Consider the following 23034-nt stretch of genomic DNA (forward strand, 5'->3'; position numbering starts at 1 on the left):
GAATTTCAAATTTGCTTCGTAGTATGCCGCAGTCTTTGTAGTAGGCTTCATTTTAATGTTGTTTTGATGTAACAAATACATAATTCAGTTAGTAGCAGGCTCACTTCTTTGTGAGTGGTTTAGTGGATACTTGGTTACAGCCACACTTGTGCCAGAATCTTTTTAAACGTGGTAGTAGAGGTAACATCTCAATTGATGTCATCGACTTTAAAATATAAATGAGTGAATCGAGTCAACCAATCGGTGAGCAATAGGATATTACAACTCGAAGTGACCGATTCTTGCCAAAAGACGTAAAATGCTAGAAAACGGGATACATATAAATAACTAATTTCATTATAAAACATACCCATTGCCACATCTCTTGAGGGAGCATAGGTTGATCCATAAGCGCATTCTGCCATACCCGAAACAACATTAAATAGGTCTTCTCTCTCGAAACAAAACTGGTAAAGAAGTACTTCTCTCCTTTGGTGCTGATCAAAACTGCATTTGGAATCACGAGAGCTGTCTTTTCCTTTGTTATAGCTGCTACGTCCTTCCATTTTAGAGTCAGATTAGTTTCCCAGCCGAAAATATTAGCGTAAAAGCAGAGGTAGTTTTGTGTAACGTATAATCGACCTTGTTGCAGAATCTCTTTTTGCAAAGCGCAAGAATAGTCTGAAAATAATAAAATAATATATAATTACCTGATAGTAATAAATTCATTGGAGTAAAACAAGTTCACGCTACGTTTAGAAATATATCATTTATGTCAATCAAAATAAAACACCTGTGTACGAAATCTTATCATCACATGTGAATAGATAAATGATAAAGAGGGTACCGGCTATTGAAATGATTGAAATGTAGTAATGTAGGAATCAATTAAATTATCATTTTGCCGACATTAACTCTGAATAAAAGTAAACAATATTAATCAAAGATAAATTGTGAAGTATCTAATCTGCAGTCAAAATGCAGGTCTAAAATTAAATTCATTAAATAGATATGATAATTGTCAATTTTTACATAGTAAAAACTACATGTCATGTTCCAAAAGAAATAAAACCGTCATTTTTAGATGCACACAAAAGTTGTAGAAATAAATAGTACACTAACACATTGATTCAGACCGACAGTCACGTCACAGTCAGACACGGTTCAGTCGACATTGCTTCTGTGGTTTTCCAATGAGGTAATTCTTCGGTACAGTACAGTACAGTCAAGGTATTGTTACGATAAATATTATGACGCATAAAACTGTAAATATATTACTTCTAACCCATTCGTCTTTTCTAGATCATAAATATACCTGCCGGCAGAAATTTCTAGATCCATGGGTCCCCCTCCGATATAAAAAACCTGCTTTTGATGGAATTCCTTCGAAGGAAGGTCATCGATTCTTCGCCGTAATTCCAGAACTAACGGTTATTTATATATATGGGACATTTTATTTAAATGGACAGTTAGTTTTGAACATCGCGTCGAGTTTTTAAAATGTAACGCACGTATTGTAATAAATGTAGATAAATTATATAATTATTTGTGTGAAATAAATTAGTTATATTGTACAAATAAAGACTTTAAATAAACTTGTAAGTGTTAGAAGTGTAGAACCTTTGATAATAAATAAAGACAATAAATTAGATTAATAAAAATACAACAGTATAATCAAGACTGACTTGATCTTAACTGGACCGGACTGCAAGGTTGGTCTGAATAGGACACAATCAGTCAGCCACCTATTTTCAGTTGTTGTATCATATTCTCGTCATTTGTTTCGTCCATTTTGTTAATGGAGGATAAAAAATGAATTGAGTGCGTTCGTTAAGAAAGATTACACATCCATTATACTCTAATTCTCAGCGAAAAATAAAAACATGGCAGGAAATATTAACAAGTATACAGAGTGCGGCAGATAAACGGCCAATTAGAAATATCTCGAAAACTAAAGGTAACTGAATCATAAAAATTGGAATAAATGAGTTTTGAAGAGTGACCTATTTAATGCAAATATTTTTTTTAATAAGACACCCTGTATATTTTTAAATTTTAGAAATATTCACGTTATTCTTAACATTTTTTGTTTATACTTCCCTATACCTATTCTGAACCGTTTTTGAATTATAATCGTTTTTATATGAAAATTACACTTATCTAGCATTTATATAAAGTTCAATATACTCTAAAGTAATTTGAATAAAAGTTTAAATTCCTTAGGTACCTATTAACCAGATACAGAATTATTGTTTACAGTGTAAAATTGCCTTTTTCATTATACAGGGTGCTGTCAAAATTGGCATAAAACCGGCATCCTAAATTTTCGCCTAATTCCTTTTTTTCAAATGGGACCCCTGTATGTGATTTATTATTTTAGAAAAACATGTTTTTCACTATTGATCTGTAATAGTTTTGTAATAAATCTAGATTGAAGCTAAGGGATGCTTAGCACTGTCACCACTGAAATATCCCCTGTGTTTAAAGGAGATTTAGCTGTCCGAGCGAATTTGAGGCATACTGGTCCACTAGTTCGAATAGGTCGTGATTTCGCCCTCGCGGATTTACAAGAGGGTAGGAAGACAATTCAGAATAGGGGCTGAAGGGTACTCCGATGCAGGCCCTGTAAAGAGTCAGAGGCTATGTGCTTGCGTTATAAGCCAGGAGAGCTGCATAAGCGAAAATGTGTTCCCTTCTTGTCTCTATCTAATAGAGATCCGTTTATACGTATTTCGGCCCAATAGGCCTCATCAGAACGGCTTTCGCAAACGCTCTGAACGTGAAATAAATCTTTTCTGTCTTAGGAAGCAACTCTAACATGGCTTCGTATAGACGCAATGTAGCGACATCTGATAATAAAATCGTAGACTAATTTTCGAAACCAAATTCAAGAATTCCGCTTTAATCTGTGCCTTCTAAAAATTGCAAGGCAAAACAGACGTTGATAAAGATGTTAAGAGAGACATGGGGAATCTAAAAATTGCATTCCACAACATATCTCCTCAACTAAGCAAAATTCTTAGCGAATTGGTTTCTATACCCTGGCCGCTTAAAACATGGAATCCAAGGTCGCGTGATCACTCAATGCAAGCATCGACAGGCGCTCGAAACTAGACCTTATGGGAAACTGTTTACACCGTCATTATTTGTGTTATGATACTATAACTTAAATGTTTTATGTATCATGATTTGTGTTTCACTTTCGCTGGCTGGTGAATTTTGTGAAAATGTTTAAAATTAATATAAATCAATAACCTCTAAAAAACGGTATAAATATATTATAGCAATATTGTTAGTTCGTTTTTGTTGAGCGGTGTAAACGTGGGAAAAGTGAGAACATAAAAAGAGGAATATTTAAGAGTGCGTGCCATTCACATGATCATTCCATCTTTTCAGCGGCTCAACTATAGTACTCGTACAGAGTATATCGAAATAAAAAGGAAAAGACAGTTAAGATTTTATTTCACGTACAGGGAGCTTGCGCATCCGTTTATATCCGTTGTGGAATGCAATTTTTATATTCCCCATGTCTCTCTTAACATCTTTATCAACGTCTGTTTTGCCTTGCAATTTTTAGAAGGCACAGATTAAAGCGGAATTCTTGAATTTGGTTTCGAAAATTAGTCTACGATTTTATTATCAGATGTCGCTACATTGCGTCTATACGAAGCCATGTTAGAGTTGCTTCCTAAGACAGAAAAGATTTATTTGACGTTCAGAGCGTTTGCGAAAGCCGTTCTGATGAGGCCTATTGGGCCGAAATACGTATAAACGGATGCGCAAGCTCCCTGGACGTGAAATAAAATCTTAACCGTCTTTTCCTTTTTATTTCGATATACTCTGTACGAGTATTAGAAACCAATTCGCTAAGAATTTTGCTTAGTTGAGGAGATATGTTGTGGAATGCAATTTTTAGATTCCCCATGTCTCTCTTAACATCTTTATCAACGTCTGTTTTGACTTGCAATTTTTAGAAGGCACAGATTAAAGCGGAATTCTTGAATTTGGTTTCAAAAATTAGTCTACGATTTTTTGAAAAATAGTATGTTTAACTGCCATAACAGTCACTTCTGGAGTGACGAAAATTCTCATCTCACGTAAGGTAGTAAATTTCAAGTATTCTTTTCGTTCAATGTTTTTTGTGCTACGAAAAATAATAAGATAGACGCTCTCATGATTTATGATAAAAAATTTAAACGAAGAGGGTTACTGCAACATTTTACGACAAGTAATTGTACCAGCACTGCACGCTTTACATAATAATAAGGCTAACGAGGCTTATTTTCAAGAAGATGGAGCACCGGCTCACAATATTCGAGGAGTCGGCACATTACTTGATGAAATATTTAGCGATAGACGGATAGCTAATAAAAATGTGTTTCTCTGGTCGCCAAGATCCCGTTGTCATCGTTAGATTACTACAGTGGTGTTAAAAAGTCCTGCATCACCTAAGCGCCTTATAGTTTTTGAGGTTTAACACAAGTTTTTTGTATATTTTCGCTAATTCATTTTAAGTTTGTGCTTGTAATTAGCATTATCGGTATACTTACTAATGGTTTTTTAATTACGAGCTCAAAATTCTACAGAAAAGATTAAAATAATCTGAGTGAAGGGATTTCCCACAATCCGAGAAAATTATGAGGTGATTATTAAGTCGTTAAAGTACTATTAAATTGAATCTTAATGACAAATTTGCCACATATTTTGACTATATAAACACTGATGTTAATATAACACATTCATTCGCTCTTCGATTTTTGATAAAAAGGTCAAAATGTCATCGCAGACCAAACAAACTAAATTATCGGACGAAAAGTGTTTTGAAATTATATTTCACCATAAAAATGACAAATTTAGTCGCGAAATAGCATCCGCTGTAAACTGTAATCAATCTACAGTAATTAGAGTCATTAAGAAGTATGCTGAACAAGGAAAAATCGACGACAGACCACGTAGTGACCGACCAAAGAAAACTTCTGTTCGGGATAACGCTGCGTTAAGAAGAACAAGTCTGGCAGACAGAAGCCTTAATTCCACCCAATTGACGAAGCTGTGGTCTGAATCTACACGCGTGTGCACTTCCACTGTGAGAAAAGGACTGCTTAGTTTTGGACTTAGAGGATGTGAGGCACGGAAGAAACCACTGCTTTAAGAAAAGCAAAGATTACACCGTTTGAAATGGGCCAAGGAACATCGAATCTGGAGAGCAGAACAGTGGCAGAGTGTACTGGTTAGTGATGAATCCACTTTTAATATTAATAATCATGCTGGAAATGCCTACGTCAGAAGATTTCCTGGTGAAGAATTTTCTCCAAAATGTGTTCTTCCCATAATTAAACATCCAACCTCCGTTATGATATGGGGTTGCATGTCCGTTCGAGGAGTTGGTCGCCTGCACGTTGTCTCTGGGATGATGAATTTTACCAAATACATTGAGGTACTACAGAATAAGATGCTGCGTAGTGGAAAAGACCTGTTTGGCGAAGAAAAATTTATTTTTCAGGATGATAAAGCTTAGATGGAGAGTAATGAAATTGATAGGATGAACTAGCCAGCGCAATCCCCGGACGTCAATCCCATCGAGAATTTGTGGCAAAGGATATCAAACATCATTTCCAAAAGCAAACCCACAAATAAAACGAAATTAATCGAATCTCTAATCCACGCTTGACATCACTGTATTTCCATGGAGGAACTGCAAAAATTAATAAAATCCATGCCGAAAAGATGTGAACTAGTTATTAAAAACAAGGGCTGGCCAATTAAATATTAAAATTAGTTTAAATTACTTCAATGTGATGTACAATATCGTCTTGATGTAAATAGCCTAATTTTTGTAATATTGAATAAAAAATTGACATTTTTTATTTTAGTTTGTGTTGTTTAGTCAATGTAGTTTTACTAAAAACTACATTTTTTTTATTAATCAAAATTTTTGCTGTGTTTCCATTTTATAATATTGTGTTTAAGTGCTTGTTTGATGTAGATAGTAAATGGTTAAAAAATATTTAAGGTAAATGCCTTAAACTTCTATTTTCATGTATTTGGTAAGGTGATGCAGGACTTTTTAACACCACTGTATATTTGAAGATTTGTTAAAAATAAGGTGTTCTCTGAACCTGTCATACTCAGGAAGCTATAATAAATACAGTCCTTCAAGTTCTTAACGAAATAGATAAAGAATTATATCAAGAGCTACAATGAAAATCGGATTAAAAGAGTTGCTATATCTGCAACTATCTCTGGAAATCTGATTAAATAAGCTAGTGCCTATTTTCTTTAATAACATCTTTTTAATTGTTCAATGTTCAACTTATAATATGAAAGTTGTTAATTAACACAACATAGTCTATAAAAAAAATTTTTTTTTGTGAAAAAAAATGTATAAAGTTAATTTATTTGAAAACTGCAAGAGATATGTATAGGGAATAGTAATACATATTACCTTCCCGTCAGTCGATAGTGAAAAACATATTTTTCTAAAATGATAAATCACATACAGGGTCCCGTTTAAAAAAAGAAATTAGGCTAAAACCGATTGCCGGTTTTATGCCAATCTGGACAGCACTCTATATAATGAAAAAGGCAACTTTACACTATAAACGATAAGGCTGTATCTGGTTAATAAGTTCATAACGAATTTAAACTTTTATTCGAATTACCTTAGAGGATATTGAACTTTATATACATGGTTGAAAAATGCAATTTTCATATTAAAACCATTAGAGTTCAAAAACGGTTTACTATAGGTATAGGGAATTATTAACAAAAAATGTTCAAAGTAACGTAAATATTTGTAAAATTAAAAAATATATACGGTGTCCTAGTAACAAAAAAAAACAAAGTTATAAAGCAACTTCCGGTATAACCGGATGTAGCAACTAGATGAAAATATTTTCATGATTCAGTTGCCGTTAGTTCTTGAGATATTTCTAATGGGCCGTTTATTTGCCGCACTTTGTAAAGAATATAACCTTAATATAACGACCCATACTATAACGAATTTTATCAACTTATAACCTTTATATACAACGTACTATATCAAATATTGACACTAAATTTCACAATAATTCAAGTCTCGACAGGTTCAAACATGTTCAATTTTTTGTAAGACAATAATTATTGTTGTAAGTTAAGTACTTAACCCTCCATCACTCGCACCGTTAGAAAAAATCTAACATTTTTAAATATTTCGCCATAATTTTCGAAATATTGCTTCTTTTGGGTTCTGCAACCAGAACTCGTAAAAGACTCCAAGTAAACCAAGACTCGTATAAGACTATGTTAAATAATAGTGGGAGTACCTATTATCTTATAGCCGACAGCAGTTGTTATTAGTTGAAATCTAACACGCGAGCGATCGCGTTCGTCGGAGCGTTAGAAAAAATATAACTACGCGAGTGTTGGCGTGTGTTGATTTTTAGAGAGATCACTTAAGAAACGTTATAATATTATCAGAAAAGGTAAGATTTTTAGTGAAATACCTATAGATTGTTGAACATCCGTTATTATAAGCGCTATTTTGGTTTATTGCAGGTAAATATGGACGAAAATGGAAAACCAGTTACTAAAATGGTAGGAAGAGATAGACAGCGATGTGGAACCACTAGATTCTGATAAGGACTTAAGTGATGTTCGTTCTGAACACAGTATCCACAATACAGATTCTGAACAGTCCACACAAGATCTACCCAGTGATCCTGAAGATGCCATGGAAGAAAGCGGTTAAGATGATGGTTATCCAAGATTTTACGGCAAAGATAAAACACCATGGTTGAAACATAAGAAACACACTCCCAAAGGTAAGACCAAAGCTTGTAAAATTGTTACGAACTTACCTGGGGTAAAAGCAAAAGCAAAAGGCGCCAAAACCATATTAGAACGCTGGAAATTGTTTTTCCCGGATGCTATGATAAATAATATTGTAAAATATACAAATCAAAAACTGGATATGATGAGAGTGTTTTATACTCGCCCTAGGGATTGTCCTGCTGACTTCGAGGAAATGCAAGCATTTATCGGACTTTTGTTTCTTGCTGGGGTAAAGAGAGCGCAACATTTAAATACTGATGAACTCTGGAAATTAGATGGCACAGCTCCAGATATTTTGCAGCTACTATGTCCAAGAAAAGATTTCACCAAATAATTCAAGCTGTAAGATTTGACGACGCCACTAGAGGCAAGAAAATTCGGCAGTTGATAATCTTGCACTCATTCGAGAAATATATGAAATGTTTGTCACTACACAAACTGTGCACAACAATGTAACCAAAGTTAGAGCAGGAGACCAATTCACAGAATAAGCCCCTTCTTGTTTAACCTACTCATGGTAAAATTATAAACAAAGTAACATCTCTCAATCTCAGATACAGAATGGGCAACAAAAGAATTGGTATGGTGTGTTACTCAGATGATGCAGCAATTATTGCCGAATCAGAAGATGATCTTCAGAGACAGCTCTTTCAGTTCTTTCAAATAAGCCGCCAACTAAATATGACCATTTCTACCAACAAAACTAAATGTATGACAATAGCAAAAGACCCGCTCAGATGTAAGTTAGTGGTTGAAACAACCCTATAGAACAGGTGATGCAATTCAGATATCTGGGCATAGATATATCAAGCACACATGACCCAGTAAAGGACCTAAGGAGAGATAGTCTGGTCAAATCCGTATATGCGCACAGATAGTAAAATTAGAATCTACAAAACTTGCATACGACTGATCATAACATATGGCATAGACGTGGGGGAAGACAGCAACAAAACGAAACAGATGCTAAGGGTTGCCGAAATGAAAACCCTAAGAACAATAGTGTGCAAAACAAGAGACAGGGAGAGAAATACAAACGTCAGAGAGCAGTGCAAAATTCAAGATATTGTAAAATGGGGAAGGCAGCGTAAGAGGATGTGGTATAATCATGTAAGACGCATGGATGAGAATAGACTCCCAAAAATTGCCCTAGAAAACAACCCGCCCGGTTCAAGACCTCCCGGAAGACCACCTAAAAGATAGAGGGATAGTTGGCAATCTACCTCCCAGGAAATTAACCAGAGGCAGCTTCAGAATTAAACAGAACGAAAGATCTCTTTGGGATGACCTCAGCGGAGCTGTTTCGCAGAGCAGTCAACAAAACCATAATAGCCTTGATGATCGCCAACATCCGGACCGGATAAGGCACTGAAGAAGAAGAAGAAAGATCTCCAAGAAGTAGAAGATTTACTTAGAGATTTAATAATATTCAATAAACGTAATATTGATTAATATTATATTTATATAAAAAAAAGAAAAATCAGTGGGAGAATCCAACCCCGATTATCCAGGTCCGAAAGCAGAAACAATACTCCGTCGCTACCATTCAACTTGTCACATCAAACATGTAAGTTGTATTAAAGTTGCTACCTCACTTGAGTGTCAGATAAGATCACGTGATCAATAACTCCCACTCCTTAGAAAGAGATGCAAGAAATACTCTTATCTTTTTTCTCCGTTCGTGGGGGAACGGGTTTAGATTGAAGCGGGCAGTCTAGGTATTTTATGTTTATGACTTTAGTTGATGCAATCTACATGACCAAACTTTTTTTAAACCCTGAAAAATTCATCTTACCTACAACGAGCCTTTCATCGTCTGGTACTTCTTTAAAAATTTTCTTGAAATCCTCCGATCTTGATTTATAGGTAGGATATAGAGAATTAAACCAAGATGACTTTTTCTTCCCCCTTCCGTCTCTTCTGTCTTTGGATGAATTTGTTGAATTTGTTAGGTCTGATTTACAGTCTTGTGGTGGCGTTATCTCGATGCTGTTGGCGTTACTTAGCCGTTGACTTGATGAACTGTCTTGGCTCTGAAAATATTATAAAAGTTTAGTATTTCGTTTTACATTTCATGTACATATATACAGGGTGATCAACTTTTGTGGCAAAGTTCGTTATATCTGTTATATCTGGGATACCAAAAAAAGTTATTTATAAAAATAGGAGGTAGCTATGTATAAGGTTCGAGTTTTAAAATTAGTACAAATATACAGGGTTTCCATAACACTATACCGCATCAAATATATGTTTTTTTAGATGAAACGGCGACCGTGTTACGAGTGAATGGAATAGCAGAAACGCATGTACACTCCGCGTAGAATATATTAGTTATAAGGAAGCAATAGAGAATGCAAAATAGCCTGACGATACTTATTCCCTCTACTACTGGATAGACCAGGGCGGATTCGTTTTAACGTAAATGTGAGAGGTGGCATTCGGATTTTTGCAGAAGATGTTGTATGATAACTTCAATAATACAATATAAAACAATTAAAATTTTTAAAAATTACTAAAAACATCGATTTTATTCTGCTTTCCATGCTTATAACTTTAAAAAAATTTGTTTTAAATCAAAGTCGTAATAAAATAAATATAGCGACCATTCAATTTAAGAAAATGGTTAAAAATGTTTTAATTTATAACCCTTGCTGCAAAATGGCAATAAATACAAAAAAAAAGAGGGAGAAACAAGCTTTCTCTTATTCAATGTTTTTAAACCACTTAGATTGCTCTTAGGACCTTCATAATTAGTCTCATAATCTTCATAATAAAGTAAAAGAGTCCACCAAAGGCTATAGCGGGATAATATGGTCAAAAGTGTCCCCGAACCGATCAGCACCGCGACTTGTGCTTTCAATAAAGCATATAAAAACATGACTTCATACAAATTTTTAGCTTCCCAGAGGGCCATAGAACCTCTTAAATCTAAAAAAGAAGCTTATTTCGACTTTATTTTTTTCTGGACGCAAGTTTGCTTCAAATATATGAAAAAATTCATGAAAATGTATCTTTCGACTACAAAATAGAATGATTTTTTTCAAATTTTTATAATGAAAATTGGGCCTAAGAAAAATTATTGAAATTTTCAATAATTTCTTAGTATATGTTAATAATTTTTGGCTAACTTTTAAATAGTAATTTTTTATGTATTTTTTTTTCGTTCTTTTAAATGGCCAAGGCAGAATTTTCCATTTCTGAGCGGAAAGCATCAAAAAATCAAAAAATCCGTTTTTTTACTCATTTATTTGCACATAACCTCAAAACTCAGTTGGTATTGAACATTTTACAACATTTTTTCTTCACATTATCAAATTGTATTGTAAAAGTCCCCATTTAACTCGTTCATAAAGATAGAAGTCGAAAATACCACGTTTTTTTTATCCTTTTCGCACTTTTTTTTACCTTACCTCAAAATCAGAGAGTTAGATGTATGCTTTACCACCTATTTTCTTACGGGCAATGAATCACAATTGTTAAAATAATCATTTTTAGCTTACAAATTCCCAAACTGCGAATTTTTTGATTTTTCGATGCTTTCCGCTCAGAAATTGAACATTCTGCTTTGGCTATTCAAAAGAACGAAAAAAAATACATAAAAAATTACTATTTAAAAGTTAGCCAAAAATTATTTACATAACCTAAGAAATTATTGAAAATTTCAATGATTTTTGCTTGGCTTAATTTTCAATATAAAAATTTGAAAAAAATCAGGCTATTTTCCATTCGAAAGATATATCTTCATGAATTTTTTCAGATTTTTTAAAGTAAAATTGCGTCTAGAAAAAAATAAATTCGAAAAAAGCTTCTTTTTTAGATTTACGACGTTCTGTCGCCTCTGGGAAGCTAAAAATTTGTGTGAAGTCATGTTTTTATACCCTTTATCGAAAGCACAGATCACGCTGCTAATCCGTGCGGGGGCACTTTTGACCATCTTATCCCGCTATAGCCTTTCATTAAAATCGATTTAATAGATTTCGCATAATAATTTTACAAGCTAATTTTTTTTTAATTGAAATTTTTTTAATTATTGCTCAACAAAAACTAGACAATATAGAAGTTTGCCAATTTGTTTACTCATAAAAAAGCACTTTACCTATCTAACGTCCTTTATGGAATTAAAAATCGGATTATATGGGCAGCCTCAAGAATGTTTTAAAATTATAAACAATTTTTTGGCTTTGGCTAAACAAGCAGAATATCTCGGTAATTATCAGCTCAAATTAAATTCAGAAAACGGCGTTGGAAACGACTTGGCAAGACGCTTATTTTAAAAGAAAAAACCTAAATTACGAGCAGTGGTTCCTGACATACAACCGGTCAAAGTTGACCGGCATTTGCGAAGAAGTAGAATGATAATCTTTAAACCATTACCTTTTTCTTTCGGAGTTCTTTCTCGATAAAAAGTTTTATATTTATAGCATATACGAGGTGTGGCTATTAAATAACGAGACTGCTTATGAAAAAGAGTTTTATTTTAAAAATTATTCTACAATCGAATGCTCTCCTTCAATATATTCCCCTTCCCTTGCCACACACCGTTCCATTGGTCAAAGCAATGCTGGAAGTCTTCTTTTGTTAGAGCTTTTAGGAGCTCTGCCGTTTTTAGCTTCACCTCTTCCATCGACTAGAACCGGATTCCTTTTAAGGAAGACTTGATCTTCGGAAACAGGAAAAAGTCACAGGGTGCTAAATCAGGCGAGTACGGCGGGTGTTCGAGCACTGGAATGCCTCTAGCGGCTAAATAACGCTTTACAGACAGCGCGTTATGGGCAGGTGCGTTGTCCTGGTGCAAGATCCACGGCTTGTTTTTCCACAACTCCCGCCGTTTCTTACGAACTCGCTCTTGCAGCGTTGCCAAAACTTTCAAATAGTAAGTTTGGTTTACAGTTTGACCCTCTGGAACCCATTCGTTAATTTCGATTAGCATGGCTGTAAATTTTGATTTCGACATCCTTGCTTTTTTCATTCTTGGCGATGCAGGAGTTTTCCAGTGCACTGATTGTCGCTTAGTTTCAACATCGTATTTGAATATCCAGGTTTCATCGCAAGTGATGATGTTTTCCATTAATTCAGGCTCTTCATGTATCCTCTCAAGAAAATCTGACCAGATCTGTTGACGGACGAGCTTTTGGTCAGGGGTCAAATTTTTTGGGACCAACTTCGCACAGACTTTCTTCATGTTCAATTCGTCATGTAAAATTTTTCTGACAGTTTCTTTATCGGCGTTTACAGTCTCAGCAATCATCCGAATGCTCATACGACGATCTCCGCGCACAATTTCATTTATTTTGGTCACTGCTTGCGGAGTTGAAACAGAGACAGGTCGACCTGGACGTTGGTCATCTTCGGCGCTCTCTCGGCCTTCAGAAAACCGTTTATACCATTCGAAAACACGCGCACGAGATAGAGAATTCTCACCATAGGTATCTTTCAACAAATTATAGCACTCAGTCGGAGTTCATCAGAGTCATCATTGCCATTGACGAAAATGCCACTGAACCTCTAAAAATCACACGAACGAGCTGAACTTTGCTGAGAATGTTCGGCTTCTCCCTAACACGAGTGCTAATTAACATTGTTGTTCAAAATTGTCTCAGCTACATTTTTTATTTGAAATATTTTTTTCTACGACACACAGATTCTTGGTAAATCGATTTTTTCCGTTTTTTCCCTAGGAGCAAAGGTGGTTTTAGGGGGAAGCCGGGGGTAGGAATAGTAAACTTTTTTGCACATTTTTTGGGGTCCCAAAATTAACATTCTCAGAAAAATTCAGCTTTTTCGCATGATTTTTAGAGATTCAGTGGCATTTTCATCTCTTACGACTGGAGTATAAATAAATTTATTTATTTATAACAAAAATAAAGCATCTCTGGCATATGATAATGCGTTTTTTGAATGGGTCTATTCATTCATTCAGAATCAATTCATTCTCTCTCCTGTTGCCGACCAGAATGTAGCTTCGACTATTTTTTAAATAATTTTAAACTGTTTGTCCTTGTTTAGTGTAATGTTATGTACAATTTTATGTTTATGACATTCTGCGAAGATGCTTTAGGAGGAGCGAAAGTACATGGGCAAGATTTAATTAATAAAACTGTGCTCGATATCGGCCTTTATTGTTCTGAAGCTATTTTCTTGTGGCATTTTAAATTAATTACTATTTAAATGGGAATAAGCCACAATTAAAGGTTAAAATACGTTTATTGACGTTTCAATTTCCACTTCGGAAATCGTTCTCAAAATACAAACATTAGTAAATTTACTATATAGGAGATAGGGCTTTTTAGCGTATGAGGGCAGAATATGTTGTGAGATGTCACGCATACAGTGTAATCATCACAAATGTGCAATTATGACGCAATTGAATTTGTATAATCCTACCGATATGAAAGGATTATTCAACTGAAATTCAATATCGAAAATTTATGACACCAACCTCGTATTAATCGTGTAATTACAGAAATATTCCCCATCAACAACTAATTAAATTAATGTAAATATAGACATTTGTCGCATACCTACTGATAAACTAAAAAATTTAATTTTAGTCTGCAGTTCAAATTAAAATTTATGTTTGTCCAACTGATAGTGTTTGTAATTTATACAACTTTTGTTTACTTAAAATTGCGTATATACTATCAAACCAGACTACAGTTTCAAATTCAATTGTGGTTCAATATTTTAAATTGTAAATTAGTACTAAATTGCTATTCAGAATAGAAAACATAAAATAAATAATAAGTCACTGGAAATCAGTCAATCACTCATAACGTCGCTTATGCATTGTTAACCTTTAACCTTCACTTTTTTTATATGAAAGTACATAATATTATAATAATATTAAAATATATTTATTAACCCCTAACTGGTGTGATACTGTAGCAGTAACGTAACTGGTCCGGCGTAGTCTGCGAGACTACTGTTTCCAAGAAAGCAAAAAACACACAAAAATATTTTTTTTTTTTTTATTGAAAATACATGTTACAAACATACCCCGATATAGTTATATAAAAATGAACATACTAGATTTGGGTTAAGAAAAAGATATTAAATAAAACTGAAATCCTTACAAATATTTGTGAAAAAGTACATAGTTTTGTAAAGTAAATAAAAAACAACATGAAAAAAATATATTGGTAGGATAAATGTTCAAACTACACACCAAACAAAAAACTAGGTAAAATAAAAATCGATCAAAAATGTCTGTTTACAGCATCAGTCAAACTTTACCATTTTTATATGCAATTTTTACATAGTGGTTTTGTACATCCCAAACAAACAGGCTTTTTGCAACGCAAGCACAGGTATTTTGTCATCCTGCGCTTTCTACTAGGATATAAACTGCAAATCTTACGTTTTTCTATAATAAGAACATCCGTCTGATTGTCCTTCTTGTTCTTCTTGAACTCCAAGTATCTGGCTAATTGTAATACGTAATTGACGTGGAATGTTGGTCATTGTCACTCGTCTTTTCATGTCATCTTGCACTAACTGCATAGCCAACTCCAAAGCAAAAACACTTTTTTCTTTTATTACTGGATTGTTTTTGTAGCACTGATGTGGAATGTTTGAATCTGTTATAGAAATGTCCAATACATGGAAAAAAACTGTTAAGGGCCATCTTCGGGTTCGACGGCTTGAGGTGCTTTTGGAGCATTTCTCATCTAAGGAATCTGAACCTCCCTTATTCTCATTATAACAAATAATTTCTCGTTTGTTAGTAGATGGATCACTATAACGTCTATTATGCATTGAAGATATAAGTACTGTAACCTTTCGCATATTTCCTACATGAGAAATTAAGGTACATTCTTCCTAAAATGCATAAATTGTTGACCATGCAGGTCTGTTTCTGTTGGGCAGAAAAGATGGAGGTATTTCAGACTTATTTTTTTTTCAATGTGCCCACATAAGTCAAATTTTTCTTTCGCAAAATATCCACCAATTGAATAGAAGAATACCAATTATAAGCTGTGATATTTCGGTTGCTACCAAAAAGCGGTTCAGCTAAGCGTAACACAGCTTGTGTAGGCTTTAGAAATTTTTTGCACTCGTCATTGAGACCAAATCCATCTGAGTCTTTTCCGCTGTAGATATAAGCATTATACAAATAACCATTACGTGCATCCGTAAGACACTATATTTTGAGTCCATATTTAGCCGGTTTGTTAGGCATGTACATTTTAAACCAGCATTTACTCGAAAACTTACAAGCATTTCATCAATTGTGGCAGATTGACCAAGTCCATATACACTTTGACAATTTTCTATGAAAGTATTGAATATAAATGAAATAGCTGCAGTTGGATCATCTTTGTCGCGTTCCACCCTGCCTTCAGGATTGTCGAATCGGATACGTAAAAGTCATCGTAAAAGAACAGCAATTTTTTTTGCTCATGGCTGCTTTGAAGATTTCTCTTCCGGTTCCATCTGTTGCAAATAAACGGTCTATATTTTCGTGACTGGAATTGAAAATGGCAGTGTAAACAAGAAGTCCCAAAAATGCTCTTAACTCAATAACATCCATTTCTCTAAGATGATGGATAGAATTAGCAGAATATTTCTCACGCATTGCTCGTAATTTTGTGTTTGTATTCTGCTCAATATGTTCTAGAATGTTATTACTAAACAACATATTCCAAACAGACAAGGGTATCACAGCCTCGCCCAGCATTTTTACCTTTGTTTTTAGAATGGGTACTTTTATTACAATATTGTGTTTACGTGATTTAGATGAAGGGATAACTCCTGAAGGACATCACTTGTGTCGATTTTTACCATAAACATAGTTTTTGTTACTATCACTAACTGCTAATTCATGAAAATCTGCAAGCTCGTCAAATCCAGAAAAGTCCGAACATGTATCGTGTTATGGTCTTCCACATTCAATGTTATGGTCTTCCGACATATCGTCTACATCACTGTCACTATCACATTCCTCATTGTACCACTTCAAAAGAGTTTTCTCATAATTCTCATAAGCGCGACACACAAAAAAGTAATTCAAACAGTCTGATGTCGTCTGAGTAACTACTTAACTGTTGCCACAACTTTTTAGGAACTGAGAGAAACTTGTCTTAAATACACCCACTGGTCAAGCTCCAATAGCTAAAGGATTAGATAGAACGACTTGTCTGTGGGCGGTGCCAATAGCCAATAAGAAAGATTTAAAAACATTGAATCGTCTGACAGATGCCGCCGGACCAGTTAAGGGTTAAACGCTAATTTCGAGACTACATATTCCGTAACTGCTTCAGGTGTTGATTCAAGAGACCCACTTCATTGCTATATCTTCTTGTTTTGTGGATTGCCCTTCTTGGAGAGAGCATTCAAAAACTAATGTGTTTGTCTTTAGTGGCCAGTCACAATCTGGAGACTGAATTGTATCCCACTTCGCTAGGAAGTCAGCACATTTACCCCATCCGGTACGGATCCTATTTAATGTCGCCCATGTGGTACAAACTCAAATTCTTACAGATTCAAATCAAATCCTGGAACCACCTGACTAGGATGTCTGACTTTTTTTTCGAAAAAAACACATTTTTTCCGATAGTGTACCCCAGCGACCGCCAGGGGAACTGCAAATTTGACTAAAGGGGTTTCTAAATATGTACTTTCAAGTGGTCAACCCCAATAAAAATTCAGCCGAGTACAGTTTTAACCATCCTATTCAGCTATAGCCTTTGGGTTAAACTTAATGCATTTTGTATCACGTGGTTCGTGACTCTCGCATCAATCTCGTGTTCGTGAGCGAGACTCACATGCTTGGTCGGATATGAATGAAATTAACTGTGAGGGGGCGTTAACGAGAAAGGAAAATCATTCACACGCCCATCACTTTAAGATCATACCATTTATGTATAAAATATTAAAGTAATTATTTCTCGTTTTTCAGAACGTAAAGTGTTTATGTAATGTTTGGCATTTGTGAATTTATTGACAGTATCATAAAGTTTTTTTATTTACCATTAATTATTATCCGCATCAATATATAGTTATCGCGAAAAAACCGCGCTCTTGATTTGATGAAATGAATTTCTGAAATGATTGATATGCACTTGTAATAGTCTTAGATAAGAATTGTAAAACATGAAAGTAACGATTTTAGATAGGTTATACGAGGTGTAATCAAAAAGTTTCAGGACTACTACTTGAAAAACTCCATTCAAAAATATTTTCAATAATTTAACATAGTAAACATCAGAATTTAAGGTCAAAGGGAATCTAATCGCAAGCAAAATTCATGTTTCAGGGACATAAGAAAGTAGCACATACATATGTAATATCAGAAGAGCGGAAGAGAGTTCCCCGTGCATTCGATAACCATCATAAACATGATTACACGCCACATAGCGGATGGCACCAAAAGTAGATATGACTTCAAAGTACTCCCGTTGGAAATGTATACCGTTGTCCCACCGTCATTTTTATTGCTGGAAGGATCCTAAAAACTGTTCTTACAGAATACTGTTAGCTAAGAAAAATGATTTTTCTTATAGTTTTCAATCGAGTGAAACCCCTTCCGAAGTTTGGGAAACAAATAAGTCCGCATTGGCTATTTTTGTTATGGAAATGGGCTGAGGGATGACGGGAATGTCGGGATGCCTGATGCGTTGTCATGGTGCTGCACCCTGTCTCGCCACCCTTCGCCATAGATCTGGTCTCTTCCGGTGGAATGAATTCTTAGGACAAGCTTCCTCCAGTCGATACAAAAACAGCGAGCATGTCTTTGGCGTTCAATTTCACCTGATGTGCCTTTTTGTGTTTCACGTCTCGTCAAGTAAATGTAGAAAATTTAAAAAATTAAGAGAACTGTGCTCCTGTTAAATTAATTTAGACAGTAAATTACCAAATTCCAAAATTATACGTCTACTTACTTGACAGATAGCGTTTTTGCAAAATGGAGTTGATGCTCATTCTAGAGACAAGGTGACTGCTTTTCAATTTAGACAATATCTAGTTTGCTGGACAATAAAAGGGCCCAACGCAAAAAAACGACCACCGTAGTGGATATGCCTTACTGGGATTAAAGCAAATATACATAAAAAATACCATTCTACAAACAATAAAAAACTACAGAGTCTTCATTTGGGTGCCTTCGCACACTGGAATCTAGGGAGATGAGAAAGTAGACCAATATAAATGTATATAAAGGTTCCGTCATTTCGGAAGGCATCTAATTTGCATATTATCGCACTGGGCTGAGGTCAAAATTTGAAATTTCTACCTAAGCCACGCCTTAGCAGTAAATTATTTCAATACTCAGCAGTGCAGTTGAGAACAAGTTGTGTGTGTTAAATATTAGATAATTTTATTTTCAAACAATCTTGCTGAAAATGGACGGAAAAAAAACGTAGCATTATTAAAGAGCAGGGTCGTCAAATAATATTTAATGTGTATAATTATTTTGAAAATATGAAAGGTGAAATGGACACTCTGCTAATGGTAAAAAATAAGACTGCTGAAGCAACAGGTAAGGAGTTTTAATGCATTTAGTATTAATTTTTGATATTCAAATTCAATGTTCCAACACTTTTTACTTTTAGTTCTCAATGTTACTTATTTGTCAATCTTTTATACTCTGCTCTTTTACCCCATTTTGCCTACCTTCGCTTCTCTTTTGTATTGGGCGTGTCGAGAATACCATTTTCGACATATTTCTTTTTTCATTCCTTCGATGTGTCCTAAATATCGTATTCTCTGCACTTTCGTTACAGTCGTTATTTTTAGCTATTATTACGTTTACTTCGATATAATTGAAAGATCATTAGAGAAAAGAAAAGTCTGTTCTGCAACCTTCCTAGATGTGGCACAGGCGTTTGATAAAGTCTGGCATAAGGGTTTGATACATAAACTTAAATCATTCATGCCTAAACAATATTCAAATATATTACAATCATATCTAGGGAACAGACATTTTAGAGTTAAACAAGAAGATGCATACACTGATCTCAAGGAAGTGCCTATTGCAACATCAGCAAAGTACTTGGGGATCACTCTTGATGCGAAACTTCGCTGGAAAGCTCACGTGAAGAAGAAAAGAGAAGAACTAGGCATACGCTACAAGAAAATGTATTGGTTAATGGGAAGACATTCCTCTCTATCCATAAATAATAAACTCCTAATCTATAAACAAATACTGAGACCAGTATGTACCTATGGCTGCCAACTCTGGGGCTGTGCCAAGCCTAGTAACATCAAAGTAATCCAGATATTCCAGAATAAAGTGCTGAGGAACATCGTAGATGCGCATTGGTACGTTAGGAACAACGACCTTCACCGGGGCCTCAAGATGGAAGACGTCAATCAGATAATCAAGAAATTTGCAGGGAGCCATGAACAACGACTCCATCATCATGTAAACGTCGAGGCTATCCAGCTCCTCGACAATACGAACCTAGAGAGAAGGCTCAAAAGAACAAAGCCTTTTGAACTGGTATAATTAGTGAGTGAAAAGCAGAGTAAAGTGTTGTGCGAGTATGCATGCTAAATTTAATGCTAGTTATTAGAAATAATAGGAAAGATACTAGTGAGTAGACACCTAATTTTAAGATTTCATTAGTAATTTAAGTTAGAAACAAATTGATAATTGGTCTTACTGACCAGATTTTAATGTAAGTACACTTTTGTGTCTTCAGTAAAAAAAAAATTACATTTACTGTAAAATAATTTTACCAAATTATCATTATTTCCCTAGCTAGTTCATTTAGTAATAGATCGTCATCATTTTTCATATGTGGAGAAAGAGTTCATAGGCTCTTGTTTTCGTAGAAAGCTCTATTTATTTTTTTTTAAATTTTCTACTATCGCTTTGAGTTACTTCTCAATGTACTTTTTTTGTTTCTTTATGTTGTCTGTTTAAAATTTGAAGAATTATTCCTGCGACATACCAATAATTTTGAATTATTATTTACGTCATCATCATCATTATCAATGGCGTTACAACTCTTCGTGAGTATTTGCCGCGTTTACTATTGCCTTCCATGTTTGTCGGTCCTGTGCCACTATTTTGTTGTTCTTCTTTGAAACATTCACATTAGGTATATGAATGTTTAAAGAGTATGTATATAGAGTTAATTTTATATCTTTAAAGTTTTCATTTACAAATTTAGATATGCATATATTTTAGAAGGACAGCAATATTGACGGTAGTCTTTATTATATCGCTAATATATATTTAAAGATCGTCTTTCGTCCTACCCAGTCTTAAATCGGGTAGGTAAATGAAATTAGGCCTTTCCCAAAGACAGAAATATTTATGTTTACATGACTTTATTATATCACTAAAAGGTTTCCAAGAAATGAATTAAATTAGGTAGAAGTTCTAGGTACATGTAATTGGGACCGTTCATTAGCATATAATTATCCTCACTCTTTAATATTTTGATATTGTATTGGTATTTAATATTTTGGAAAATACGCTTGACAATTAATTGCTATTTTAAAAATCCATTTTGTTAAACTTATCAATATTCAAAACTTAATAATTCTTTTTTACAATAAAAATTGTTTGTTTGTTCAGGTAAAACGTATTACGAAGGTATTATTGTTTTTGTCCCATCAAATATCTTACTGATCATTTTTCAAATGTTGCCTATATGTTCAAAAGTTCAGTCCTTGTCAGTCCATCTCGTGGGTGGTCTTCCCGGATTTCGTCTATCCGCTCTCGGTCTCCACTCCAAGATTTTTTTGGTCCATCTATTTTCTTTCACCCTAACGATGTGTCCTGCCCACCTCCAACATACACATTTGTAATTAAAAAACTACCAAAAACTACCAATATGCACCAATTCCTCCATTCCACTGATGATAAAACACAGCCAGCTTGACTGTCTATTTTTCAGGGAAGAATGAAGAACACATGGGATAATATCTGACCTCAAAACCGTGCTGATTTAAAATATTCCAAGAGTGATAAATTATTTAAAAGATATGAAATTGTATGATTTTATTTAATATTATTAAATACCATTTTAAAAAATACTATTTATAATGCAGAACAATTAAAGAACTTCTTTTTAAAAGCTGCTAAGGAATTTTATTTACAACAAAAGTTACAAATTTTGTGCTGTTAAGTTACAAATACTTGGGTACTTCAATAAACGAAACTGGAGACCAAAACAATGAAATAAAAAGAAATTGCCAGGGCCATTTTCATAAAGATGAGGAAATTCTTCTGCAACAGAGATATAAGCATCCCTCTCCGTTTAAGAATGCTAATGGGCTACGTATTTAACACGCTATTACACGGTGTAGAGGCCTGTACTCTCAAGCAGAACAATATAAAAATATTGAAAGTTTCGAGATGTGGTGCTACCGTCGAATGCTGAAGATAAGTTGGGTTGAAAGAGTTACAAATTTTGAAGTAATGCGAAGGATAGGAAAAGACCCAGAAATTTTGTCAACGATCAAACGAAGAAAACTCGAATATTTGGGTCACCTGATGAGAGGACATAAATACGCATTACTTCAAAATATAATGCAAGGAAAAATAGAGGAAAAACCGAATCCAGGCCGTAGAAGAATGTCATGGATGAGAGAGTGGTTGGCTGTACCACTAATGAACTCTTTAGGTCAGCTGTAAACAAGGTCAGGATAGCCTTGATGATTTCCAATCTCCGATAGGAGTGGCACAAGAAGAAGAAGGAATTTTGTCAAAACACTAGTGTTTTCAAAAATTCTGTATAAATTTGTATTCTGTAATAAATAAGTCTGCAACAGTAAGTTTATTTCAGCCCTTAATATTATTTAATATGGATTTTTGTGTTATTTGTTAATCATAGCAACGAAGAATATCTTATTGGAAGTGTCAATATCACGACAAAGCGTTTAACCACTTTTGCTCAATAAAATTATAAAGAATGATGTCGACCAAAATTGTATAAATTGTGAAAAAAAAAATGTGAAAATTTGTAACAATAACACCTTCATTGCTTACCAGCAGCTATTCCTCTTTCTGTGTGCACCAACAACCTATTACTACCATCAATGCCCAATGGAGATGGACACCGGCAAAAGTATAAAATGCTGTGAAGAACGATGATAACAAATAAGTACGATCCGGAGTACTGATCTGGCAAGAACTTCTATCTCGCTGTCTGAGTACTGATCAGAGCCTCTTTCCAGCTGTGATCGAGTATTGATTGACCGCTTCCGTCCCACACCTTGCCTGTGCCGAGTCTTGATCGCCACGTTTGGGAATTGACTGAAGATCGTCTTTCGTCCTACCCAGACGAGCGC

The 23034-nt window shown here is 34.5% G+C and overlaps 1 protein-coding gene across 4 annotated transcripts in view; it reads right to left on the reverse strand.

The window, feature by feature from the left end:
- Positions 1-23034, reverse strand: part of GramD1B (GRAM domain containing 1B) — a 99059-nt gene that overhangs the window by 52618 nt on the left and 23407 nt on the right. For all 4 annotated transcript variants that reach the window (XR_011951196.1, XM_072534537.1, XM_072534536.1 and 1 more), the window contains 2 exons: positions 9587-9824; positions 350-660 (listed from right to left, as the gene is read on the reverse strand). Coding sequence is in view for 3 of the 4 variants with exons in the window: in XM_072534537.1 (XP_072390638.1) it covers positions 350-660; positions 9587-9824 (549 nt within the window). In the remaining variant the exon portion in view is untranslated. The remainder of the gene's footprint in view (positions 1-349; positions 661-9586; positions 9825-23034) is intronic.

This window comes from Diabrotica undecimpunctata, chromosome 6 (assembly GCF_040954645.1).
Source record: "Diabrotica undecimpunctata isolate CICGRU chromosome 6, icDiaUnde3, whole genome shotgun sequence".
Classification (NCBI taxonomy): Eukaryota; Metazoa; Arthropoda; class Insecta; order Coleoptera; family Chrysomelidae; genus Diabrotica; species Diabrotica undecimpunctata.